Source organism: Lissotriton helveticus, chromosome 2_1, assembly GCF_964261635.1.
Source record: "Lissotriton helveticus chromosome 2_1, aLisHel1.1, whole genome shotgun sequence".
NCBI lineage: Eukaryota > Metazoa > Chordata > Amphibia > Caudata > Salamandridae > Lissotriton > Lissotriton helveticus.
In genome coordinates, this window is record NC_136059.1 from 1,126,968,596 (window position 1) to 1,126,993,107 (window position 24,512).

The 24,512-nt window shown below is 48.1% G+C and overlaps 1 protein-coding gene across 1 annotated transcript in view; it reads right to left on the reverse strand.

Annotated features, from left to right (window-relative positions):
- Positions 1-24,512, reverse strand: part of DENND4C (DENN domain containing 4C) — a 1,285,018-nt gene that overhangs the window by 133,360 nt on the left and 1,127,146 nt on the right. Inside the window, exon 32 of the mRNA XM_078675962.1 lies at positions 12,628-12,745. Coding sequence (XP_078532088.1) covers positions 12,628-12,745 — 118 coding nt within the window. The remainder of the gene's footprint in view (positions 1-12,627; positions 12,746-24,512) is intronic.

The following is a 24,512-nucleotide window of genomic DNA, read 5'->3' on the forward strand; positions in this document are numbered from 1 at the left end:
AGTTAGCATGCCAAGGTCAGGAGAGGTGTCAAGACCACTGGCATCCCCAATTCCTCAACCCAGTCCGGGTCAAACTCACACTGCGATGTGAGAGGGTCCTCAGATCCCCTCCCCTTCCTCCGAAGGCTGTGGCACAGGTCGAAAAAACAGAGGCTGGACATAAGGGTAGAAAGGCCCCATCATCGCCAGTCCAGCGCTATGTCCACATCAGGGCTGAAACAGGGGGCGTAATTGTCCGGGGGCATGGGTGACGTCGGGAGTGGTGCTGGTGGGGTCGATGTCGGTGGAGGTGTCACTAGGTCAACCGGCGTCGACCGGGATCCAGGCCTGGATCCTTGGGGGCTCTGTGGCGCCGGAGCTGACAGCGATGCCGGAACAGAAGCAACCGAAAGTGAAGGGCGAGGACCCCCAGTCAGGCCCGCGGGGGCCCAAAGGCGCACTGGCGGCCCCTGATGGCCCAAAGATGTGGGCAATTGCTGACAGAAATTTCTGCAGCTGGGCAGGTGTCGCCGACGGACCAGAGAAGGGCATGTAGACCGACGGCGACACCGTAGGCTCCGCCGGAACCGCAGGGGAGGCACCACCTGCACCCTCAGCCACGTCGCGCGACAGGAAGTCGATGACACATCTTCAACTTCTTGTGATTCTTCGACTTCTTGTGATGCTTCGCCTTACCTGACCCCGAGTGCGAAGACTTCGATCCCGAACAACAATGGTGATGGCTCAGCGGCTAGTCCCTCGACCTCCCACGGGACTGGGACCTTGAGTGGCGTTGAGCCGACTGCGGGAATTCCAGCAACTTTCAGGACCGCTCCCACAAAGTCTTCGGTGCCATGCCCGGCAGTCGGGCACAAATTGGGGTCGTGGTCGCACCCCAGGCAGTAGAGAAAACACGCGGTGCGGGTCCGTCACCGACATCATTCGATGACAGTCCCTGCAGGACTTGAAACCGGGTATCCCTACGGCACCAGGAGACGATGGACAAAAAAAAAAGAAAGACAAAAAAGCCTCGAAAAACTCGGTAAAAAAGTGTCTGGGGGCACTGCTCTGTCCAGATCTGTGCTGGCTGGTGAGGAAAAAGAAAGAACGGACGTCAGCGCGCGAGTGCGGCGTCGAAGTAGCTGCCACAATGTTATCTCAGCGACCACAATGCCAACGACGGACGCGGAGCAGCACAACGCCACCTTCTGACACGCAGGGATACTGCTGACGAAAACTTTCCGGATCCAGTCCGACGCCTGGGGTAATTCTAAGGTAAGGAATCTATCACTATGTGTTTCTTTCAGATTCATTGTAAAGGCGTCCTTCAAATTGTCGATCTGAAGGACAAAACAGATTTAATTGAAAACACCAAAGTCCCCAAACAGATCAAAACTCCATGCTTAAATCTACACATTTAAAACACCATAAAAAGCAAACCCCTATCAGGGTATACATCAAATTATAAACATCTACACCAAAAGACAGCGATATGAAATAAAACGTGTGCAGTCTAATAGAAAGGAATAAGGGATGAAGGAGAGAGTTCACCGTCATTGGAAACGGTTCCTCAGAACCGCCTGTCCTTCAGCAGAAGCTGCGTCCAAGCAGTAATGGCTGGTAAAGGTGTGAGTACTCATTTAGGTAGCAGCCCTGCATATATCCTAGATAGGCACTCCAGCAAACAAAACAGTGGATGTAGAAATTGCTCTTGTAGATTGAGCACGCACCCAGGTTTTCCTGCTTCTTGATGGTAATACTGGATTGCATTCGAGATCCATAGAGCAATCCTCCTCTTGGAAAGAGGATAGCCCTTTCTGGGCGTGCTGAAGGTTACAAACAGATGTGACTATTTGCGAAAAGTTTTTGATCTTTGTAGACAGTATTTCAGACAACGCTGAATATCCAGTGAATGAAGAGCTCTTTCCACTGCAGTAGTTGGTAGAGGGAAGCATGTCTTAAGGATAAGAGGTTAATTCAAATCAAAGTCTGATGGCACCTTGGGGATAAACTTGGGATTAGTACGAAGGACCACTCAATCATCCCTAAACTGTAGAAACGGTTCCTGGATAGTCAGGGCCTGAATTTCTCCAACTCTCCAGGCTGATGTCAGCGCCAAGAGAAGAGCCAACTTCCAAAAAGGAATTTAAGGTCCGCCTTATGAATGGGTTCAAAGGGATGTTTCATGAGTTGTGACAATACTATAGTAAGATGCCAGAGAGGTGGCTGAGGCTTAACCAGAGGGAAGTTACGGAATAGGCCTCTCATGAATGGCTTTATGATTCTTTCTGACCAGAATGATGGTCCTGAGACTGTCCTCCTAAAGCGGGATATGAAGCAGCTAGATGGACTTTGACACATGTGCTAGTCCAGATTTTGCCAAGAGCAGAATGTTAGGAAGGATCTCATGAGATGAGAATCTTAGAGGATGAACATTAAAATCCTGGCACCATCTACAGAATCTCGTCCATTTCATCCTGTACGTCTTATTCATACTCTGCATTTGAAAGAACATCCCTGCATTCAGATGGGATCTCTAGATGTTGAAATTCACAGTGTTCAGGAGCCAAGCTGCTAAGCGAAGTGGTTTGGGATCTGGATGTAGCCCTGGTCCCTGCAACATTATCAGAAGAGATGGAATGGGATGGAGGAGAATACGTTGTACCCCTGAGAGAAGGAGAAGTTCTGTAAACCAATGCTGTCTGGGCCACCATGAGGCTATTAGGATCATCCTGCATGGTTCTGCCTTGATCTTCATGAGCAGTCGTGGTAGGAGGGGAATTGGTGCAAAAGCTTAGGCAAAAATGCCTGACCATGCCATCAAAAATGTATTCCCCCCAGGATCCCGGTTGGTGACGCCAACTTGTGAATTATCGGCATTTCTTGTTCTGAGCTGTCGCAAAGAGGTTCCCTGTTGGCCTGCCCCATTTAAGAAAAATGCTGTCTAGGGTTTTCTGATGGCTTTCTCATTCGTGGCAGGTAGACTTGAGTCTGCTTAACATGTCTGCCCTGACATTTTGATCCTCTGGAAGGTGTTCTGCCTTCAGCGAAATTCTGTTCTGCAAAGCCCATCTCCAGATGCACTGGGCTTCTTGAGATCGGGGAAAAGTTCTCGTTCCTCCTTGCTTGATGAGATAATACATTGCAGTTGTATTGTCTGTCCTGATCAGCACAGTCGAGTTCTTCATCTTAGGTAGAAATGCTTGCAATGCCAATCTCACTGCTCTGAGCTCCAGCAAACTAATGTGAATCTGCTGGTTTTGACACTGCCAACGCCCACTGACCTGGAGGTCTTGAAGGAAGGCTCCCCAACCTTCCAAGGAAGCATCAGTGGTGATCACATGTGGAGAAAGGAAAGACCAACGGAAATGTTTTGACGTTGGGTCCACCAAGACACGGCATGGATCATGCCCGGGGTGACTAATGACATTGTCGAAAGAACGTACTGCTTGACGCCATTGCCAATCCAACTCCTCCTGTAATGGACGCATTCTCATCCGGCAAAAGGGGATGAGAGGGATGCAAGATGACACTGTTCCCAGGAGTTCTTGTATTGGCGAACGGAAAGAGACTTTTTTGTTGCGAATGAGCCAGGAGTTCTTGTATTGGCGAACTGAGAGACTTTTTTTTGCGAATGAGCCAGGAGTTCTTGTATTGGCGAACTGAAAGAGACTTTCTTTTTGCAAATGATCCGATCAGAGAAATTAGTTTCATTTGTCTCTCAAGAGAGGGAAACACCTTGTTAATTGCGGTGTCTAAACTTACTCCTAAGAAGGTGATATTCGTGGTAGGGTGCAGAGATGACTTTTCCTTGTTCAGAGTCAGGCCCAACTTGACAAATAGTCTTGTACATGCCACCGTAGACGACTGAACAGCTGTGTGTGAAGGTGCTTTGATTAGCCTATCGTCAAGGTAAGGAAACATCAGATGTCTTTGTTCCTCAGAAAAGCTACTAATGGAGCCAGACATTTGGTGAAAATTCTTGGAGCCGACTGGAGGCCAAATGGCAGTACCTTGAACTGGCTTCTGGCTACGGCAAATCGAAGGTACTGTCTGTAGGTTGGATGGATGGGGATGTGAAAATATGCATCTTGTAAGTCCAAGGCGGTCATATGATCCCCTGGGAAGAGGTGTGGCGCCGCGGCCAGGGTGACTGACTCCGGAATCTGGGGATCACGGTTCGATCCCCGGCACCGGCAGCAGATTAGCCCAGCACCATGTGACTCTGGGCAATAGCTTGCTTAATCTTCCCTACGGCCCCCAGCGCCTAGAGACCCTTACGGGTGATTGTGCGCTTTACAAATGTGGATTATTATTATTATTGTGGGTTTAGAAGTAATAGGATGTCCTGGAGAGAGACCATGTGGAAGGAATGCTTTTTGAGATAAGTGTTTAGAGTTCTCAAATCCAGGGTCGGATGCCATTGTCTTAAGTTCTTGCATATCAGAAAGAAACGGAAATAGAATCCCTTTCCACTCTGGGAGTTTGGCACCGGTTGTAATGCTCCTTTTCAGAGCATTGTAAGAATTTCCAAATGCAAGAGATGTAGGTTTTTTACATCTTGCCGTCCTGGAGGAGTACAGGGTGGTAGATGGAGACACTCCAACGTATAGCCAAATTGTATTAGATTAAGGAACCATCGGTTCGTATTTATCTTTTGCCACTCGTGAAGGTAAAAATAAATTTGCCCTTCTAGGGGAACTTGTGTAAAGGGGGGAATAAAAATAGCCAGAGCCTGAAGTTCGTCATTGACGTCGTGAGGTGTCCTTTCCCTGCCATCCTGGTCTTCCTCTGGGGGCAGATTTAGAATACGCCCCGGACTGTGGCAGTTGTTGAACATACTGTTGTCAATACCGCTGGGAAGATCTAGCGTACAAGGGATATCTATGCTACTTAAATATTCCCCTGTAGAAAGGAAGGTCCCTTCCTCTAGCTCATCTAAAGGGTCCCTTCTGATACTGATGCGTCCCATGAGCCTTCGCTGTGTCAGTATCTTTTTTAATATCTTGCAGCGCATCGTCAATGTGCTTTCTTTTCTTTTCTTTCTTTATCGTCTTCATTTCGACAGTATTGTCATAAAAGAGATCACATTACAATCAACAGTAAAATTAGCACAATTCATTTCATTTCAACATATTAAAAAGCTAAAATTACATCATGTCCATTGGGCTATTTCATCACAGTAAAATACAAAAATGCTAAAAGCAATTAAAAGTATGATCGACTCACAGCCCCTCCCTTCTCTGGTTGGTATTCAAGCTCCCTAGAACTATACATGTGTATACTATATCTCATTGAGACGAGCATTCACATATTTCCTTCTAATGTTCCACATGGCTGCTAAAAATTTGGTTACAGCAAAAACAATTAGAGGAGAAAGATCAGTTTTTAGTATTCAATAAGATTGGGAGCACTGCCTAATCCCCAAGTTTTTACAGATTTGAACAATCCACTTCTTCTTGGGGATCTGGTAGGAAGGGCAAAAGAACAGGACATGCAATTCATTTTCTGACTCCGCAGTACAGCCTGGGCAATTTTTAGGAGTAGGTGGGCACCATTTACTCGTGAGGGCTCTGATTGGCAAAGAGCCGTATCTCCATTGGAGATACAACTTCCTAAAACCAGCAGGACTAATATCATCGAGTACAGTCTCAAATTTGTAATAGTCTTTCTTTGTGAAAAACGTGCTGGACAGAGTCCCCGTTTGGGCATTCGATAAGCAGGCAGATAGATTATATTTATAATACAGGTTAACCAGCTGTTCACGCGATATCCTTCTGCAAGCTTGCTACGGATTGATCCACATAAGGGGGCAGCCTAACTTCTCAAATTCCTGTCTTATATACTTTAACCAGGGCAGTTTCCACGCGTTCGGCAGTTTTAACACCTCCGAAAGTTCTTGCCTATAGTTGTTAAGCTCTGGGGTTACCCAGAGTCGCCTCCAAAAACTTAGGGGTTTAAGGGCCAGTTCCTCTTTTAGTGGTCTGAGGCCCAAGTCGAGCCTGAGGGGCAACAAAGGTGTACTAGGTGGCAGTGATACCAACTGCCTAAGAAACTTATTTTCCGTGACGGTAATTGCAGGAACACAATTGTGACCCCACAATTCGCCACCATAAATTACCGCCCCTCGTGCCTGCAATTTATGAATTTCAAGAGGTGGTCCAATAGGTTTTACTGTGGATTTACTTAGAAGTTTGAGAATGCCCCCCACCTTTTGAGAGAGCTTTAGTTGAGATTTCATTTGGTGTTGAGCCCAGGTCATACTTTCATTAGAGTAAGACCCAGATACTCAAACGTCTGCACTCTTTCAAGCCGGGCTCCTCCTATCGCGGGGCTTGGGCGTGCTGTTTTCGGAGGGTTAAAAATCATGAATCTCGTTTTTGATGTATTTATTTCCAGCCCCCGATCATGACAAAAGGTCACAAAAGCGTCCAAGACTCGCTGTATACCCATAGGGGTATTACAGAGTAATAGGGTATCATCTGCGAACATAATCGCAGAGATCCCAAACCCAGCAAGCCTTGGAGCATCTCTGTTGGGGACCGCATTCAGGTGGGGGATTACCCCGTTGACATAGAGGCAAAACAGGGTGGGCGCCAAGACGCACCCCTGCCTCACCCCTCTGCCAACGGGGAAGCTAGATGACAAATTAGCTTCTCTCCCACACCTAACCTGTGCGAAATTCTGAGTGTGGAGTCGGATTATAATATTCAGAAGAGGGGCAGGAATGCCCAAATCCGTAAGGACGCTCCACAGTTTCCGGCGTGGAACCAGATCGAAGGCCGCACGGGGATCCGCGAAAACAGTATATAGTGAACCGCCCTCGACCTTAACCGTTTTCCAAAAAAGCATAGTTAATCGGAAAATCTGGTCCGTGGTGGATATGTTCTTTCTAAAGTCCGCCTGATACGGGCTTAAGATTTCAGACTCCTCCATCCAGCCCAGGAGGCGGTCTAAAATCAGCCTTGCGAAAAGTTTCTGTGATACATCTATTAGGCTGATTGGCCTGTAGTTGACTGGGAGCAGAGGCGAGCCCTTCTTGAAGATAGGGACTAACTCTGATCCCAGCCAAGTGCTTGGGACCGCCATGCCCCCTAAAATTGCGTTAAAAATCATCAATAGATAAGGAGCCCAGATCCCGGGTTCATGTTTAAAAAGATCACCAGGACCTTATCCAGCCCTGGGGCTTTACCAGCAGGGAGTTTAGATATAGCAGCCAAAACCTCACCTTCAGTGAACTCAATCTCGGGCGAACCAGGGACAGAGCTAAGCACTGTGTCACCTAGGGGCAGTTCCGTAAGGGATTTGTCCCCCTGATACAAGGTGTGAAAGTGTTTTTCCCACACCTCCGCTGCGATATTCGGCGCTACTGCCAACTCGGGTTCAACCGATCCAGTGCTCACAATCTGCCAGAACTTTCGTGCATCTTTTACTGCTAGAGCAGACGTTCGCTTCACCCAATTCTCATTCCCCCACTCGATATTAGCATGATGAATTAATTGCCGATATGCTAGCCTCCTACGCTTTATAAGTGCCCTGTTATTATTCTGTTTCAGTGCCTCAAGGAGTTCTCTTCTCGCCAGTCTACAGGCCCTGTTGTACCAGCTGGGTTTGCTTCCAGCCCTTCTCCCACTAGGACCTGGGGGATTTAAGATATCTGACAAGCTATTGACTAATACCCTATTAAGTTCTGCCAGCCTTGCGTGTAATTCATGCGGGGGGGTGTTGCACCTTTAGGGCGCCAGCGGCTTCTAATACTGGGATAACCCGGGCATGTAACTCCGCTACTTGATCTGGGTTGGTGACCAGCTTATCCCATCTTACCCTGCGTCTGTTATTTGATAGGATGGCCCTATTAACTGGTCCGGACTCTAAGGCTGAACTGCCCTTAGGAATGCCGGGCGAGGAAAAGTCTAAGATCAAAGCATTATGGTCACTGTCTCCCCTGGGTACCACCCTGAAATCTAGTACCCTGTGCCAGGCACTGAACTCAACAAAGATATAGTCAAGGCGTGCCTCCCTCCCAGGTTTGTTGAAAGTCGCATAGGAGGGTTATCCGACTTTACACAGCCGTTACATGCCCTGATTGAGTGATTCAGCGTCAGGGTCGTAATTTGTACGGCCAATGGTGCCCATGACCTTGCAGAGGGGCCCGCCACTTGTGGGATTTTCCAGACGTCATCCTCCTCCTGGTTTGCACCATCCAGCAGACCATCAAGTGGTTCAAAGTGGGAGTTGAGGTCTCCCCCTACCACGAGCGTGACTCCCTCCGGAATCTCACTTAGGAAATGAATGGAAGGTCTAGGATATTTCTCTGAACTACCGGTCTAAATGAAGTAGCTAAGAACCGTCTCTGACGGAGTAAATCCGCTGCCCCCCAGCGATCTAAATGCCATTGCACAATCTATCACCTCTGCAGATGCTTTCTCGCCTTAATGGAGAATTTTCTTAACTTCAGGCTTGCTCTCTTCCGGAAGCTGATCCATATAAGGAGCCAGGTCACACCACATCTGTCTGACATATTTACCTAATATGGCAAGGGCATTAGCTGCTCTGACTAACAGAGTTGACATTGATGAAAAACGCTTACTTGCGTTATCTAGACACCTGCCTTCCTTATCAGGAGGTGTGGTAATAGGTGCCGATGGGTTTTTAGATTTTCGCTGAGCTGCCTGAGAAATAACTGAATCCGGTCTGGGATGGCCCACCAAACAAGTTGGAGCCTTGTATTTCTTCTCCAACCTGGATAGGAATGGTGTCACGGTCACTGGTGTTTTCATGACCTTGAGTCCTCTTTCTCATATGTGACCTATAATAGGAATAGACCTCGATGATTTCCTAAAAGACTCTTTAAAGTCAGATAAAAAAACAGTCCATTTGGGTAGCACGCATAGGAAGATCAAATATCTTTGCCGCTCTCTCTATCAAAATATGAAACCCACCAATATCCTCTGGTGGTGAGTCAACATGCACCGGAGAAGGAGTGGGAATGAGGTATTCGTCCTACTCTCTATGTGGATCTCTAAGCTCTCCCTCCTCCTGATCATCATCCGTAGTAACTAGATCCTGTTGAGGGACCGATGGAGGTGATTTCTGTAGAGGTTCCGCCAGCATAGTTTGAACCCTCTTTTAAGTAGATGAAATAGAATGTGGACGAGGAATTATTGCTGGTTTTTCAGGAGGTACAGGAGCTGGAGGGACTCTCTTCCTGTAGTCAGCCAACTTGAATTGTAAGTTCGTTAATAAATAAGACAGCATGCAAACTACCTACATCTGATAATCTTGATGGTATTGTTGCTGAGTAGTATATTATTGATATTCTCCATAATCCTCCTCAAAATCATCCTCCTGACACTTAATGTGCAGCTTGGATGGTCTACCCGCGCAGCCAAAGGGCCCATCATCTTCTTCCTCAGAATCCTGCTCTTCCAACAGGTGAGAAGGTAAAAGAGGTGTAATTTTGCTAGGAGAAGTAATTTCGGGTGTAATTCGCCTTGTTCTGAATTTCTTTGTTTTATTCAGGGTTTTTTCCCTGGTCGACTGGTCAGTCGATGAGATCGGAGACAACACCATCGTCAGAGAAAGAGCCTTAGACAGTGATTTGGAAACCATCGGCGATCGAATCACTGTGTTCAAAGTCGTCATCACTCTTGCCATGGTTGCTGTCGTCCTCGTCGACGATACCAGTGTCAACATCATACTCGACGGTGAAAAAACTTTCGACGACGAAGCCCCCAACGCCGTTGTTGACGCTGATGCCTTCTTTGACGTCAGGCGAACTTCAATCTTCATCGACGATGACAGAGATGGTTTCTTCGACGACGGTACCTTTGACAATTAAGTTTTCGTCTACTACTTTCCTTCAGGAGGCACTGAAGGTTTTTTGAAGGAGTGCCTGGCTCAGAACTCGCCTTTTTCAGTTGTTTGTCCCCCGAAGAATGGCCCTTCCTCTCCTTTTTATGCTTGTGTGGAGATGTTGAAGGACTGCGCCCATGTGACCCATGAGAGGTCTTTTTAAGGGCCTTTCCTGGATGCTCAACAGATGAATGGGCGTGAGGTGATCTCCACTTATGGGACCTCCTTCCTGGATGAAGAAGAGGAGGATGCCTCATCACTGTCCTCACTTGAAATCACCTCTCTTCTGGCTTTGAGTTTCTGAAGCCATATAAGAAGGTGCTCCTCACGATCTCTTAGGGTTTTATTAGAAAAGGTACAACATACCTTGCATTCCTTTGCCTTATGGAAGGGATATAGACAATAAATACAGTCTTCATGAGGGTCATCTGTATAAAGCCTTCTCTTCAAGCAGGTAGCACAGGCTCTAAAAAGACAATTTTTCTACTTTTCTGACATAATTATGCTAGAATGATGACAAGACAGCAATGAAGATGGATCCTGTAGATGTAGAATGTTGAAAAGAAGCCAAGAATTTGTATTGGCTTAGCATTGCTTTTTTGATGTACTGGGGGTCCCCATCTCGACAACTGGGAATGATTCAAGCATGTGAATCTATGAAAGTTCCAATACTGGATTAAAAGAGATGTCTTGGTGATAGATAGGAGACTAGCGTGAATGAACAGATGCATGATGAAGGAAACCCAATATATGCAGCAGCTGGATGACAAAAGACCCACTGCTGGATGAGGTCACTTAGTAGCCTGTAGGTGGGTGTGGTGGCTTAGGAGCACGTTGCTGGGTAAGGTTATTCAATAGCCCCTTGTTGTGCAGGGTAATAGAACAACTAATATGGTATAGTTTGTATGGAAAAATTGGGTATAGGCCATTGGTAAATAGCTCATACTATTACAGGCAGTACGAAAGTCGACTAAACAGTTCTCTGTTAGAAAACAACTAGGGCGTGATGTACGACACTTTTTGTGGCCGAAAACTGTTGATCCTCCCGTTTGTGGTTGCAAAAAAGGGTAATAGCATGTACAAACGCTATTTTGCAAGTCACTGACTCGCTAAATAGCATTTGCGAACCTCGTTATTAAGAAGGGGCGTCCCTTCCTAACAGCCTGTCAACATGCTATGTACTAATGTTTTGCGACTGCATTTGCGGCAGCAAAACACTCGCACTTTAACACCTACTTCAAGTAGGTGGTAAACCACTCGCAAAGGGGAAGGGGTCCCCATGGGACCCCTTCCCCTTTGTGAGTATGTGGGAAAATATTTTTTACAAGCAGGCAGTGGTCCCAGAGACCACGGACTGCCCTTAAAAAAAAGTTTAATTGAAAAGTTGTTTTTATTATTAAATGCAGCCCATTTTCCTTTAACCTGTTCCACGCTCATGACGAGCTCAGCTCGTCATGAGGCACACTGGAGCTGTGCTCATGACAAGGTGAGCTCGTCATGATCAATGGGATTTAAAAAATATCAGCACCCAGCGGGAATTGCCTTAGCAGTCAAGGTGTTAAGGAAAACGGGCTTCATTTAAAAATAAATAAATAAATAAATAATCCACATTTGTATAGCGCGCAATCACCCGTTAGGGTCTCTAGGCGCTGGGGGCCGTTGGGAAGATTAAGCAAGCTATTGCCCAGAGTCACAAGGTGCTGGGCTAACCTGCCGCCGGTGCCGGGGATCGAATCGTGATCCCCAGATTCCAGCGTCAGTCGCCCTGGCCGCGGCGCCACACCTCTCCCCTTGGAGAAAAAAAACTGCTTTATTAAACAAGCAGTCACAGGCATTGTGGTCTGCTGACCCCAGCAGGCCACCATCCCTGTGAGTGCTAGCCATTCCTAATGGGGTAGCAAATTTCGCCTGCCTCATTAATATTAATGAGGCATGCAATTTGCGACCCCATTGGGAATTGGACAGCGTCTGAGACACTGTCGTGCATTCCAATCATCGAGTCTCAAATTGTGAATCGCAAATGCGATGCAATTTGCGACTCGCTAATTGGCGGGTCGTACATCTGGCCCCAAATCATCTATTCATATGCATCCAAACAAACATTTCATGGTCATCAACATCTTCATTTGCCCCTAATAGTTTATACCATAAGAGGAAGTTATCTCATAATTAGGTTTAATAAGTTATGTAAAGGTAACATGGTGTAGCCTAGATAATAATGCAGGTAGTTGAACCAACAACAAAACACTCCCCTCCCAACCACCACCTGATGGGGTGAAACTATGCTACCACAGGGTGAGCAAGTCTAAGACAAGTAACATGGTGCAGGGAAATAAATTTAAGGAAGTGTGTCAGCGCACAGTGCCAATTTCTTTTCTTATTTACCCATGCTGTGCTAATGTCAAACACTTACAATTTGATCACCCATTTAACAAAAACAGTCAATAAAGTTGCAAACTGTCACAAGCTTGGAGAGAAGGTATCTAACTTGTTTTCATTAGTGTGCAGTAAAATTTTTAATTCTTTAAATTGGCTTATAAGGATAAAGGTGGCATAAGTATGGGATGGGGCAGGGAATATTAATAAATGGAATAAACAAAATATTTAGTGATACTACTGCCAAGCATGATGTGGAAAAACAGATTTAAAAAATGTCATTTGAAATACTTGGATTGCTATATGTATTTGTATTATCCAGGCATGAGACGAGGTTAGGAACCCTAATATATCTTATGGTCACAATAACAGTATTAATGCAGTGTGGAATAAAAGATAAATTCCTTATATACTTACTCAGGTTTCTCCAGGATGCATATAGAGGTTCTCCAGGTTGTTGGTGGATATTGATATTGTCCCACAGCAACTGAACATAAACCAACTTGCTATCTTGGGAGAGGGAGGTTTGTGGGAGCTAGAGTAAGACATTTGAAAAATAGATTAGCAGTCAATTCATGATACAAAACTCAAATCCAAATCTTACTTGCTTCTTGCAAATTACCATTTATTCAGACAGTACCATGCGGACAAACTTAGGCAACACACTTTTGTTCCAGCTAATTTCAAACTCACTGTTTCTGCAAAGCAGAACGCAGTTTACGCACCTCTGGTTGATATTTCACTCCAATCCGATTTTCTAGACCTTCAATCTATTTGAAGAAATGGAGTTCAAAAGGAATGAAAACTTGGTGAGGATCGTTCACACTGTTCCATTACCATTAAGCAGGGGATGGGGTAAAACTTGTGACCTGGCTCACATAAAAAGGGGATTTCTTACAGGATACGTTTCTGCTTGTGTGGACTACTAAACCGCTAAACGAACGTTCACTAGTTTTATTGCATGGCAGCTTTTCCTATAGTTTGTATCTTTTTAAGATTAGTAAAAATCATTTTGGGAGAAATAAACCAAACTCCGAGTCCAGGGAGCATGTCAAAGTATGTATTTTCCATTTTGTTCATGCTCTACAAATAATAAATCCTGAATGATGGAAAATGCTGCATTGTGCATGTGCAACTGTTGTATAGCGTTTTAGGACCCTAGTGTAATTTTCCCGATTCATGCCCTTATGTAGATATAAAATACCGTATCCTTCTATAGGCATAGAAATCATAACCATATTAAGACATAACTAAAGTAGTCCTAATACGGCTTGGCTACTTCCACCAGTACCGAAAATCTACGACGGTTTCTTGGAAAAACCTGCCTTCAGCAGTCAGGGACTTCCCCCTGCATGAATATTACGTTATCCAAGAAATCATGGAGTTTTCAGAGAATTAAGTCTCTGATGACATTATTATGTCCAATCATACGTCAAACTCGGCACCTTCAAGGTATAAATATGCCCACACTTGTCCAAACAAACACATGGTGGTTTGGAGCAGTTAGACTATCTACTTGCCCGACACGCCGTGCTGCAGCAAGTGCCGAAGGAAGCAGACCCTCCAGCTGACGCACTGAGATACGCTGTACTTTCTCCTGCCGAGAAATCCAGCTCCAGTGTTTCCAGGCTACCCTTGCGGGTTGCTGGGATATCGAGTCCTGAGAGAGAGATACAAGACCTCCTACATTCTAAACCAAGGTACGGAGCGGATTAGACACTAAGAGAATTCTTGGAATAGATTCTTGGCAACTAATACTAAAGAACAAGTTACTTACCTTCGGTAACGATATATCTGTAAGAAACAGTAGTTAGTATTAGATTCCTTACCTTAGAATATCCCCAGGCGTCAGTCTGGATCCGGAAACTTTTGCGTAGCAGTACCCCTGCGCGTCGGTAGGCGTCGTCTGCAGGCGTCCCCTGCGGCTCCGCGTTGTCGGCGTCGTGCGCCGTGATGACGTCGCTGGAGTATATAGACGCCGCCTCCGCGCGCTGACGTCAGTTCTTTGCACACAGCTTTTCCACGCCAGAACACGCAGAGCCATGTGAGAACCAACGCTGGTGCCATGTGAAACTAGGGCCCTGAAAGGGATGTCCTTAACCCTAGGTATCAGTTCGCAGAACGGGGAGGATGGGTGGGGCGGTAAGGAATCTAATACTAACTACTGTTTCTTACAGATATATCGTTACCGAAGGTAAGTAACTTGTTCATCTGAAAGAAACAGGTTAGTATTAGATTCCTTACCTTAGAATAGATACCCCCAGCAATACCAACCCCGGTGGTGGGTCTGCGAACCAATACAATTCTACACCAGAAAATCCTGGAGGACCGAACGGCCAAAGAAGCCGTCCCTCCGGACTTGACTGTCCAGGCAGTAATGCCTCGCAAAGGTGTGCAGCGAGGCCCACGTAGCCGCCTGGCAAATGTCCCGCAAAGGGACTCCCCGGCCCAGGGCAGTAGTAGCCGCCGTGGCCCGAGTGGAATGGGCCCTCAGCCCAACAGGAGGCTCCTTCCGAGCCAAAGAGTAGCAGGCTTTGATGCACAGGACGACCCACCGAGAGATGGTTCGTTTCTGTACCGCCCTTCCCTTCTTCTCACCCACGTAGCCAACAAACAGTTGGTCATCCACCCGGAACTGGCGTGTGCGATCCATATAAAATGAAAGCGCACGTTTTGGGTCCAGACGATGGAGCCGCTCTTCATCTTTTGAAGGATGCGGAGGCGGCAAGAAGGAGGGTAAGGTGATGGACTGCCCGATGTGAAAAGCAGAAACTACTTTGGGCAGGAAAGAAGGTCTAGTTCTAAGAACCACCTTGTCAGGATGAACGGACAAGAAAGGAGGTTTAACAGAAAGAGCCTGGAGCTCACTCACTCTCCTGGCAGAGGTGATGGCAACCAGGAAAGCCGTCTTTAAAGTGAGAAGACGTAGAGGACAGGAATGAAGCGGCTCAAAGGGAGCGCACATCAAGAAAGTCAGAACCAGGTTCAAGTCCCACTGAGGCATCACGAACGGAACAGGTGGATACATGTGCGTGATGCCTTTCAAGAATCTCAGTACAATAGGGGACTTGAATAAAGATGGCTGATCAGGTAGCCTTAAGAAGGCGGAAAGGGCAGAAAGGTAGCCCTTGATAGTGCCCAGAGAAGAGCCCTGCTGGGCAAGAGAAAGAAGGAAGAGGAGAACCTCAGAAAGGGGAGCAGAGAGAGGATCCACAGCCTTTGCTGTGCACCATGCCACAAATCTGTTCCACCGGCAGGCGTATACCGACTTTGTGGAGGGACGCCTGGCTGCCAGAATCACATCACAGACTTCAGGAGGCAAGTCAAATGGCCTCAACTGCCGCCGCTCAATCTCCAAGCATGGAGGTGGAGACTGGACAGGTTCGGGTGGAGGACCGTCCCCTGCTGCTGCGACAGAAGGTCCTCCTGAAGGGGCAGGCGGATCGAGGGACCGACTGACATGCTGAGTAGCTCGGGATACCAGTACCTTCGAGCCCAGTCCGGAGCCACAAGGATAACTTGGGCCCGGTCGCGCCTGATCTTCTTCAGCACTCTGGGCAGAAGTGGTATAGGCGTAAAGGCGTACAACAGACCGCAACTCCACTCGCGCCGAAAGGCGTCGCCGAGCGAGTGCCGTCTTGGAAACTCCAACGCGCAGAACTGATGACATTGCGCGTTCTCTTCTGTGGCGAATAGATCTAACCAAGGCTCTCCCCATTGCAGAAAGAGGCCTTTCGCCACGTCCGAGTTCAGACGCCATTCGTGATCCACCGAGCACCGACGGCTGAGTTCGTCCGCCCTGGCGTTCAGAGAACCTGCCAGGTGTTGAACCGTCAGAGTCACGCCCTGACGTTCCAGCCATTGCCAGAGGCGCAGAGCCTCCTGGCAGAGGGTCCACGACCCCACCCCGCCCTGTTTGTTGCAGTACCACATGGCAGTGGTGTTGTCCGTGAACACCTGCACAACACTCCTGTTGACAAAGGGGAGGAATGCCTTCAGTGCTAGGCGAATCGCCTGCAGCTCCAACATGTTGATATGGAGCCGGGACTCCGCCGGAGACCAGATGCCTCTGATCTCCGCCTCTCCCAAGTGGCCTCCCCAGCCCTGGAGGGATGCGTCCGTCACAACTACGTGCTCCGGTTGGGGAAGGGAGAGGGTTCTGCCGCAGACCCAATCGCGGTCCGTGAGCCACCACTGCAACTGTCTCGCAGTGCCCTCCGAGATCAGGACATGGTCGGATAGGTTGCCTTGATGCTGGGCCCACTGAAACTTCAGGTCCCACTGCAGAGCCCGCATCCGCCACCTGGCGTGATGCACCAGAAGGATGCAGGAGGCCATCAGCCCCAGAAGCCGCAGCGTCAACCTGACCGAGACCCGGGACAACGGCTGAAAGATGGGAATCAGAGCCTGAATATCCCGGACCCGCCGTTCCGGAGGATAAACCCGAAACTGCGCCGAGTCGAGAACCGCTCCGATGAAAAGGAGCTTTTGGGAGGGACACAGGTGTGATTTCGGCACATTGATGGAAAACCCCAGCTCGTGCAGGAGGTCTGCCGTCATCTGAAGGTGGTGGACGACTGTCTGGGGCGAGCCCGCCTTCAACAACCAGTCGTCGAGGTAGGGGAAGACTGAAACCCCTAACCGGCGCAGATGAGCTGCGACCACCGCCATCACTTTCGTGAACACCCGTGGGGCGCTGGTAAGGCCGAATGGAAGCACGATAAACTGAAAGTGCTCGTGGCCTACCGTGAACCGCAGGTAACGCCGGTGGGCCGGCAGGACGGGGATGTGAAAATACGCATCCTGCAAGTCCAACGCTACCATCCAGTCTAGTGGGTCTAGAGCAGCCAAGACCTGAGCCAAAGTCAACATCTTGAACTTCTCCTTCCGGAGGAAGCCGTTGACGTTCCGTAGATCCAAGATAGGACGCAGGCCCCCCTTGTCCTTCTTGGGTACCAGAAAGAAGTGGGAATAGCAACCACACCCTACTTCTGGCCCAGGAACGCGCTCGATGGCCCCCTTGGCCAAGAGGGCCGTAACTTCCTCCTGCAGAAGTGTCAAGTGGTCCCCCGACACACGGTGGTTCTGCGGTGGCATGGCTGGAGGAGTGGTCTCGAAGGGGAGGGAGTAGCCCCTTCGGACGAGCTGCAGCACCCACCTGTCCGATGTGATAGTGCGCCAGCGGGAGTGGTGATGGCGAACCCTGCCACCCACTGGCGTCACATGGGCCTGAAAGCTCGGACTAGGAGGACTTGGAGGCTGCTGCGGGGGGAGGTGTGGCCTGACCTCGCCGCTGTCCCCGACCGCCACCACGGCGGAATCCACGGCCGCCACCGCGTTGAGGAGCGTTCTGCGGTGCGTGGCTGGCAGCACGTGTGGGACCGCCCCTTCCTTGGCCACGAAAGGAGCAAAACGAACCCGTTTGCTGGCGCTGGGTCGAGAGACCCAAGGACTTGGCCGTGACCCTGGAGTCCTTGAAGCGCTCAAGCGCGTTGTCCGCTTTGTCGCCGAACAGGCGACTGCCATCGAACGGCATGTCCATCAGGGCATTCTGGACATCCGGCGAGAAGTTGGCGGATCTCAGCCAAGCATGGCGACGAATCGCCACCGTCGTGGACATCGCTCTGCCCAGCGAGTCGGTCGTGTCAAGACCACACCGTATGGAATACCTCGCCGCGTCACGGCCTTCAACCAAAGCCTGGCCGAGCTTGTCCCGTACCTCCTGCGGGCATTGCGGCAGACACTCCGCGACCGTATCCCACAGAGAGTGGGTGTAGCGGCCCAAGAGGCATGCGGTATTGCAAGACCGCAGTCCCGCACTCAGGGACGAGAAGACCTTCTTGCCAAACTGGTCGTACCGCTTAGATTCCCGATAGGGCGGGGCCGACGGGAATGCGGACTGGGAAGTGGAGGCCTGGATCACCAGACTCTCAGGGGAGGGATGGGTGGACAGGAAGGCAGGGTCGGACGAACACGGACGGTGGCGCCTGGCAACGTTCCGATCAACAGGTGAACCGGAAGCGGGCCTGGACCACGTGCCCAAAAGGACATCCGTCAAGGCGTCATTAAACGGCAGCAGAGGCTCCTGTGGGCATGACTGCGGTTTGAATACCTCGGTGAGGATGTTAGGCTTCACCTTAGCGACGGGGAGCTCGAGGCGCAAGGCCTTGGCAGCCCTCATCAGTACCACAGAATAGGCAGCCCCAGCCTCCGACGCCACAGTGGGAGGCGAGACAAACCCAGGGTTAGGCGATTCGTCCAGACCACTGGCATCACCCAAGTCACCTGCCCAGTCCACGTCGTACTGGCATTCTCGTGACAGAGGGTCCTCAGACCCCTCCCAACCCTCTACATAATCGTCCTCATCGCCATAGTTTGACTCAACGATATAGACCGGCTCCTCGGAGCCCATGGGCCCCAACGGCGCCGGACTCGGCGTCGGACGATGCCGGTCCGACTCCGCGTCCGGATTCAGAGAGGGAATGGGGGTGGCGCCGCGCGGCGCCGGCCGGAACCGGCGTCGGAGTCACGGCACCGCGCGGAGGCGGCACCACGGGTTGCCCCGATGGAATCGGCGCCGGAGAGGCCGGTTGACCAGCCGGCGACGACCCTGAAGGGCCCAGCGGCGCCGGGGCAGGTGCACCCGAACCGCTCGGGCCCCCAGACGGGACCGACGGGCCTGCAGGCGCCGTAGGCCCCGCCGGAGGAGACAGCGCCCTCATGGCCATGAGGAACTCCTCAATCTCCTCGCGTGACGCGCCTTCCCCAGGGACCGACTGGTATGGGGCAGACGGTGTCGGCGACCCACGCGGGGCCGCGGGGGTGGGGCCACCCGAACCCCCGGCCGCATCACGCGGGCGTCGGGGGGAGTCGGGGGTACGATGACGAAGCCCCGACTTCTTGTGTCGCTTACCTGAGGAACCGGAGGAATGGTGACGACTTCCGGAGCGCTCGTGGCGGCTCCGCGACCGTTCTCTCGACCGCTCCCTCGACCTCCGTCCGGACCGGGACCGCTCGACGCGGGGCCGACACCCGGAGCTCGAGTAGCTTGCGGGACCGCTCCCGCCTAGCCTTACTCGTTAAGGCCCGGCAGTCGACGCAGGACTCCACGTCGTGGTCCGCGCCCAGACACCGGAGGCAGAGTCGATGGTGGTCGGTGACCGACATCAGGCGGTCGCACCCGTCACAACTTTTAAAACCGGGCATCCTACCGGCACCTGAAAGAGTTAGAGTTATCAAAAACTTAGGTCAAAAGACCGGAGTACTGCTCTTCGGATCTGCGCTAACTGGCGCGGAAAAAAGAAGAACTGACGTCAGCGCGCGGAGGCGGCGTCTATATACTCCAGCGACGTCATCACGGCGCATGACGCCGACGACGCGGAGCCGCAGGGGACGCCTGCAGACGACGCCTACCGACGCGCAGGGGTACTGCTACGCAAAAGTTTCCGGATCCAGACTGACGCCTGGGGATATTCTAAGGTAAGGAATCTAATACTAACCTGTTTCTTTCAGATACTAGGCTACACCTCACTTACTTCTTCCCTTGTACTAGACCTAGGTTAGGTACACTGGGGTAGGCATATTTTAGAAGCACAAGTTGAGTACTTTTAGTCATTATTTATCACTGTATGTATTTTATGCATTTTAGGTATCTTATGGCTTAGAACCCATATCATGCTTTTAAAGTATTATTTTATAATACTCTTCGTATTATATGCTCTGTACTTTACATCAAGTATTACAATTGCAGCAGTTCATTTCTTAAGCTTGAGAAAGAAGACCGTTCAATAAATACCCTTTCATTGAAAACGCCAGTCTCTCTATTTCTCTGCACCTCTAGTGAAACGAAGCATGCACGATTGACTGAGTGAAATAACTATTCTATTCATGGATTATCTTTCGACAAGCAAATCCAACAACACATATGTTCCACTACTACAAAGAAGAGGAACCTTCCTTTCGAGGACGTTGAAATTCCACTAACTTACCAAGAGCATCAGCTCTGGTTTAAAGGCGCCCTACAACATCAAAATCACATTACCAGGCTTGGTCCACTAGGTAGACCAGGAGCGACATGACCAGTACTAGCCAGCTATACACCACATCCTGACATTGAAACAATGACAGGTCCTGAACTATTAGCTCAGCTAAAACAGCTTATTAAAATACACAGGCAGTTGGTTCAATATGTCATGAGGACTTTAACAGTCCAACCAGCTGTAAGAATTCCACAGCACACCCCTTATCAAGGGACCACAAACAAAAATACACCACAGACTATACAGTCATTGGTAAATTGCCCGCAAAACGAGAACAAATTCCGTTCTGGTTAGCACAAAAAATACTCAAATAGAGGCAGTATTCCCTGATAGTACACCTCATGAGAAACACAGGATTCTGACAATCTGTTTACCAATGGGGATTGCACCACACGTAGAGGACTGCGACACTTGGGGTACAGTCTTTGCTTCAATCTACACAAAAACACATGGTGTCCCGTCTATGGCGGTAATACCAGACGTTCTAAGACAGATTCAAAATGAATATGGTCCAGAACCGGCCTTAAATCTGGGTATGAAATTACTGAAAGATTTCAAACAGGTCTCGGCTATACTATTAGCCAAAATAAAAGGTGAAGCAGCAATAGTGGCGATCCGCCCAAAACTAAAAGAAACAGATATTACTGAGCAACCGTATGAGCTTGCCAGAATTATTGAAAAATCCTATGAAGAACTAGGTAGAGATAGTTTGGGTGGGAAACCATTAAAACCCCAACTAACTGAAAATCCTGAAAAAGTTTTTATTAAAAATAATCTCACTACTCCAAAGAAGAAGTGGGACAACACCAAACAGACACTTCTTAGAGCGAAGCGTTCCCAGTCCAGAGGTAGGGCTCCTCAGCAGGAGCCCTCCGACAAAAGGTAAAACCTTAGAAATAGGGATAATTTAAGAAAACCTGATAGATAGCAAGATAATGATACACGTTCCTCTTGTACCTTTCAGACTTCCTCGCAGAAATCCAAAAGAAGAGGACGTTCAGAACAAATAGAAGAACGAGTGAAGTCCAAAGACTAACAGCGTGTTCCAAAAAATAAGAAAAGCCAATTTCCAAAAAAGAAGGTAGCAAAAGATCAGACATGCCGAGGATCTTGAGGACACAACTCAGTTGTGGAGTGGGCCCAAACACTGCTAGACAGCGCAGCAGAGGTAACCATAGCTCGCAAGATCATGAAGGATCATCTGGAGACAGTGGACTTGAATGAAAGCATCCAAGTTGAAACTCCAGATACCAGGGTTAGTGTACCACATAAGTTATATGAAGTAACACTCCAGATGGAGGGTGACAAACCAAGAAAAATCAGAGCACTCTTTTGGGAGAAGCTCGCTAAGGGTTATGACATCCTACTAGCTGAACAAGACTGGCCACCTGAATGTGTCAGGGAGTGCCCACATGGCGAAGATATAATTATGCCAGCCTTCTCAAATCACATTCCAATTCATAAAAAAATACACATATGCTAGGAAATGGGCTGTGGCCCAGGCCCAGCACTATACAAAAATCATGTAGGATATGGTGAGGATTCCCTTCACCATAAAATCCAGTTGAAAGCTCAACCAAAAATGCAAAGGCAATATCCTGTAAAACAGGAAGCTAAAAAACAGGCCAGGGAGATTTTAAATCAACTTGAATAACAAGGGGTGATTGAAGCATGCACCTCATCAATGAACAATCCTTTGTTTCCTGTCTCCAAACCAGACAATTCATATCGTCTAGTTTTGGATTACAGACATCTAAATTCCTGTTGCCAAACTTTTGCAGTACAAAACGCACATAGTGCAGCACTGATGAATAACATCGAGCGCAAAAAATATAAAACTACATTAGATATCTCCAATGGTTTCTTTTGTCAAAACATTGCACCTGAAAGCAGGCATTTGACCGCTTTCTCCATAGTGGGGGCACAAATATTAAGACAAAGATTCATTTGGATGTGGCCCCAGCGCTTGACTGACGCCAGAACTGTTATAAAAGTTTTGCGAATCTTTATCGGCACATACGCAATCGGCACGTTACATTCTGACCAGGGTCCTGCGTTTAGCTCCAAAGCTTGCAAGGAGGCCATGGCCAGCTTGGGCGTTGCATTGCGGTGTTCGAGTCCCTTCCATCATGAGAGGAAAGAAAAAACCATGACATAAAGCAATCTATAACAGCTAGGGTATTAGGTTCGGGTGACGGGTGGGCCAAACATCTAAATAGTGTCCAAAGAGGTCTTAATAATCTGCCAAGAAATTCTCTGGGGGGAATCACTCCATATGAATTATTATTTGGTACTAGAATGCTTATCCAGGACCTTGATTGTTGCACTTCAGTAGTGGAACAGAAACCCTTTGATATCAAAGACCGTTTGGCTGTTTTACAGGACTTAAATGAAACAAGAAGAAGTCTGAGTAACACAACACAAATCCCAATGACCACTGAAGAAAAACCACCTGTCCCAGCAAGACCAGTCTGGATTCCAAAGATTGGGGATCTAGTCAAGGAAAAGATCACGGTGAAGAAGGAATTTGGGCCTTCTTATAGAAAAGCAGTACCTGTCTTAGCAATTCTTGGAACAAGATCAGTGTTACTACCACTGCTTGCTGGTAAAAGGGAGAACAGAACAGTATCAATTGACCTGGTAAAACCACATCATGTGGCCGATAATAAGCAGTAGGCCCAGTGGACTCCCAAGAAGTAGCAGACAATCAAATCTGGCTACTATTCAAGAGGTTCAAACTGAAAGACTTATCACCTTTGATGAACCTACAGTGTGAAAAGAAGGACTAAGCAACAAAGCTATGGAACTTGTCCCTCTTGATACCCAAATATCAGTTCGTCAAGAAACTCCTGTCTGCAATGATGTAGCATCTGACTATACAAACATGTCAAAGGAGAAGGAAACTGCAGTGATTCCAAAGAATCTGGATGCGATACCAACTATTGACAGAACTGCCTCTGGCTATTTTATCAACTTCGATAACTTTTCTGAGGATCCCAGTGAACCTGAAACAACGCCAGTTAATAAAACTTTCAAAGAAAAAATAACAAAACTCTTTCATCAACTTGAGAAAACATATCTGGTTTTGCCATGGGTTGAATTTTGGATAGGATTAGGTGTACTTTTTCTACTACTATGGCTCATTCTTGTATTGAGTTTGTGACAAATGATAGATGGAAAATACAGTACAATGGACACAGCAAGTAAGAACATCAACTTACTCCTGCAACCTTACAAACCATCTCATCGAGAGCGAAGAGACCCGTCATCAGTGAACATCACAGCCGTTCCTATACCTGGTGGTATAGCATGGGACTCAACTGACTATGACATTTTGGGCCCGGTGGAACTGTTGAAAATTCCACACCAGTTCAAGGTTTCTTTAAGTGATTTTGTTTCATCAAGCACCTTTTCAGATGATTGGGACTTTGAAACTGTTAATAATATGATGTCAGACTTATTTCCATACTTTACAGGTTTTAATGTCACAAACCCAGAAACGTTTTATTTAAAAAAATGTGAATAAGACAGGGATGAAAACGATGTTGACCAATACTAAACAAATTTATTCTGCAAACTTTTATGCTCCGCTGTCTACATTAGGTTTTAACTTTTGGAAAGACAACATTGAGACAAAAACTGTCTGGGGCACAAAAGAATGGCAGGTGCAGGGTTCAGAAGCCTTGTTCAGAGCCTGCATTATACCAGAACAAATCATATTTTTGAACGACACTGTCCAACAAACATCATGTCTTGGCTTAGCTAAGATAAAAGATTTAAACAAACCGTCCATACCTAAGGCAACACCTGACAGTAATGGCACTGCAGATGAGGAGGTAGACGTAAAACAGATTTTAAAACAAAACAGAACCAATCCTGATTGGAAACCATGGTTAATCTGGCCCAGAGACACGAATAACTGTCAAGATAGATTCATGAACAAAACAAAAGGGTTCAAAATGAACAGGCCGGATCCAAGGTACTCCCAGAGACAACATCCAGGGATAGTCACCATATACAGTGTAGGAAAACTATGCCTTGATTGGCTACAGAAATCCACACTCCCAGAAATTAAACAACACTTGACTTTACTTAAAGAAGGCGTTGACTTGCGAGACTTCTTACTCGGGCCTCGCAAACAACAACAAAAACGTTTCATATGCGCCGGTATTTACGCTGCGTACAACGAAGCTTGGAAAATAACGCAAATGGAAACTGCAGAAAAAATACGGGAAATTGATTGTATTAATTTAGAGAAAGCAC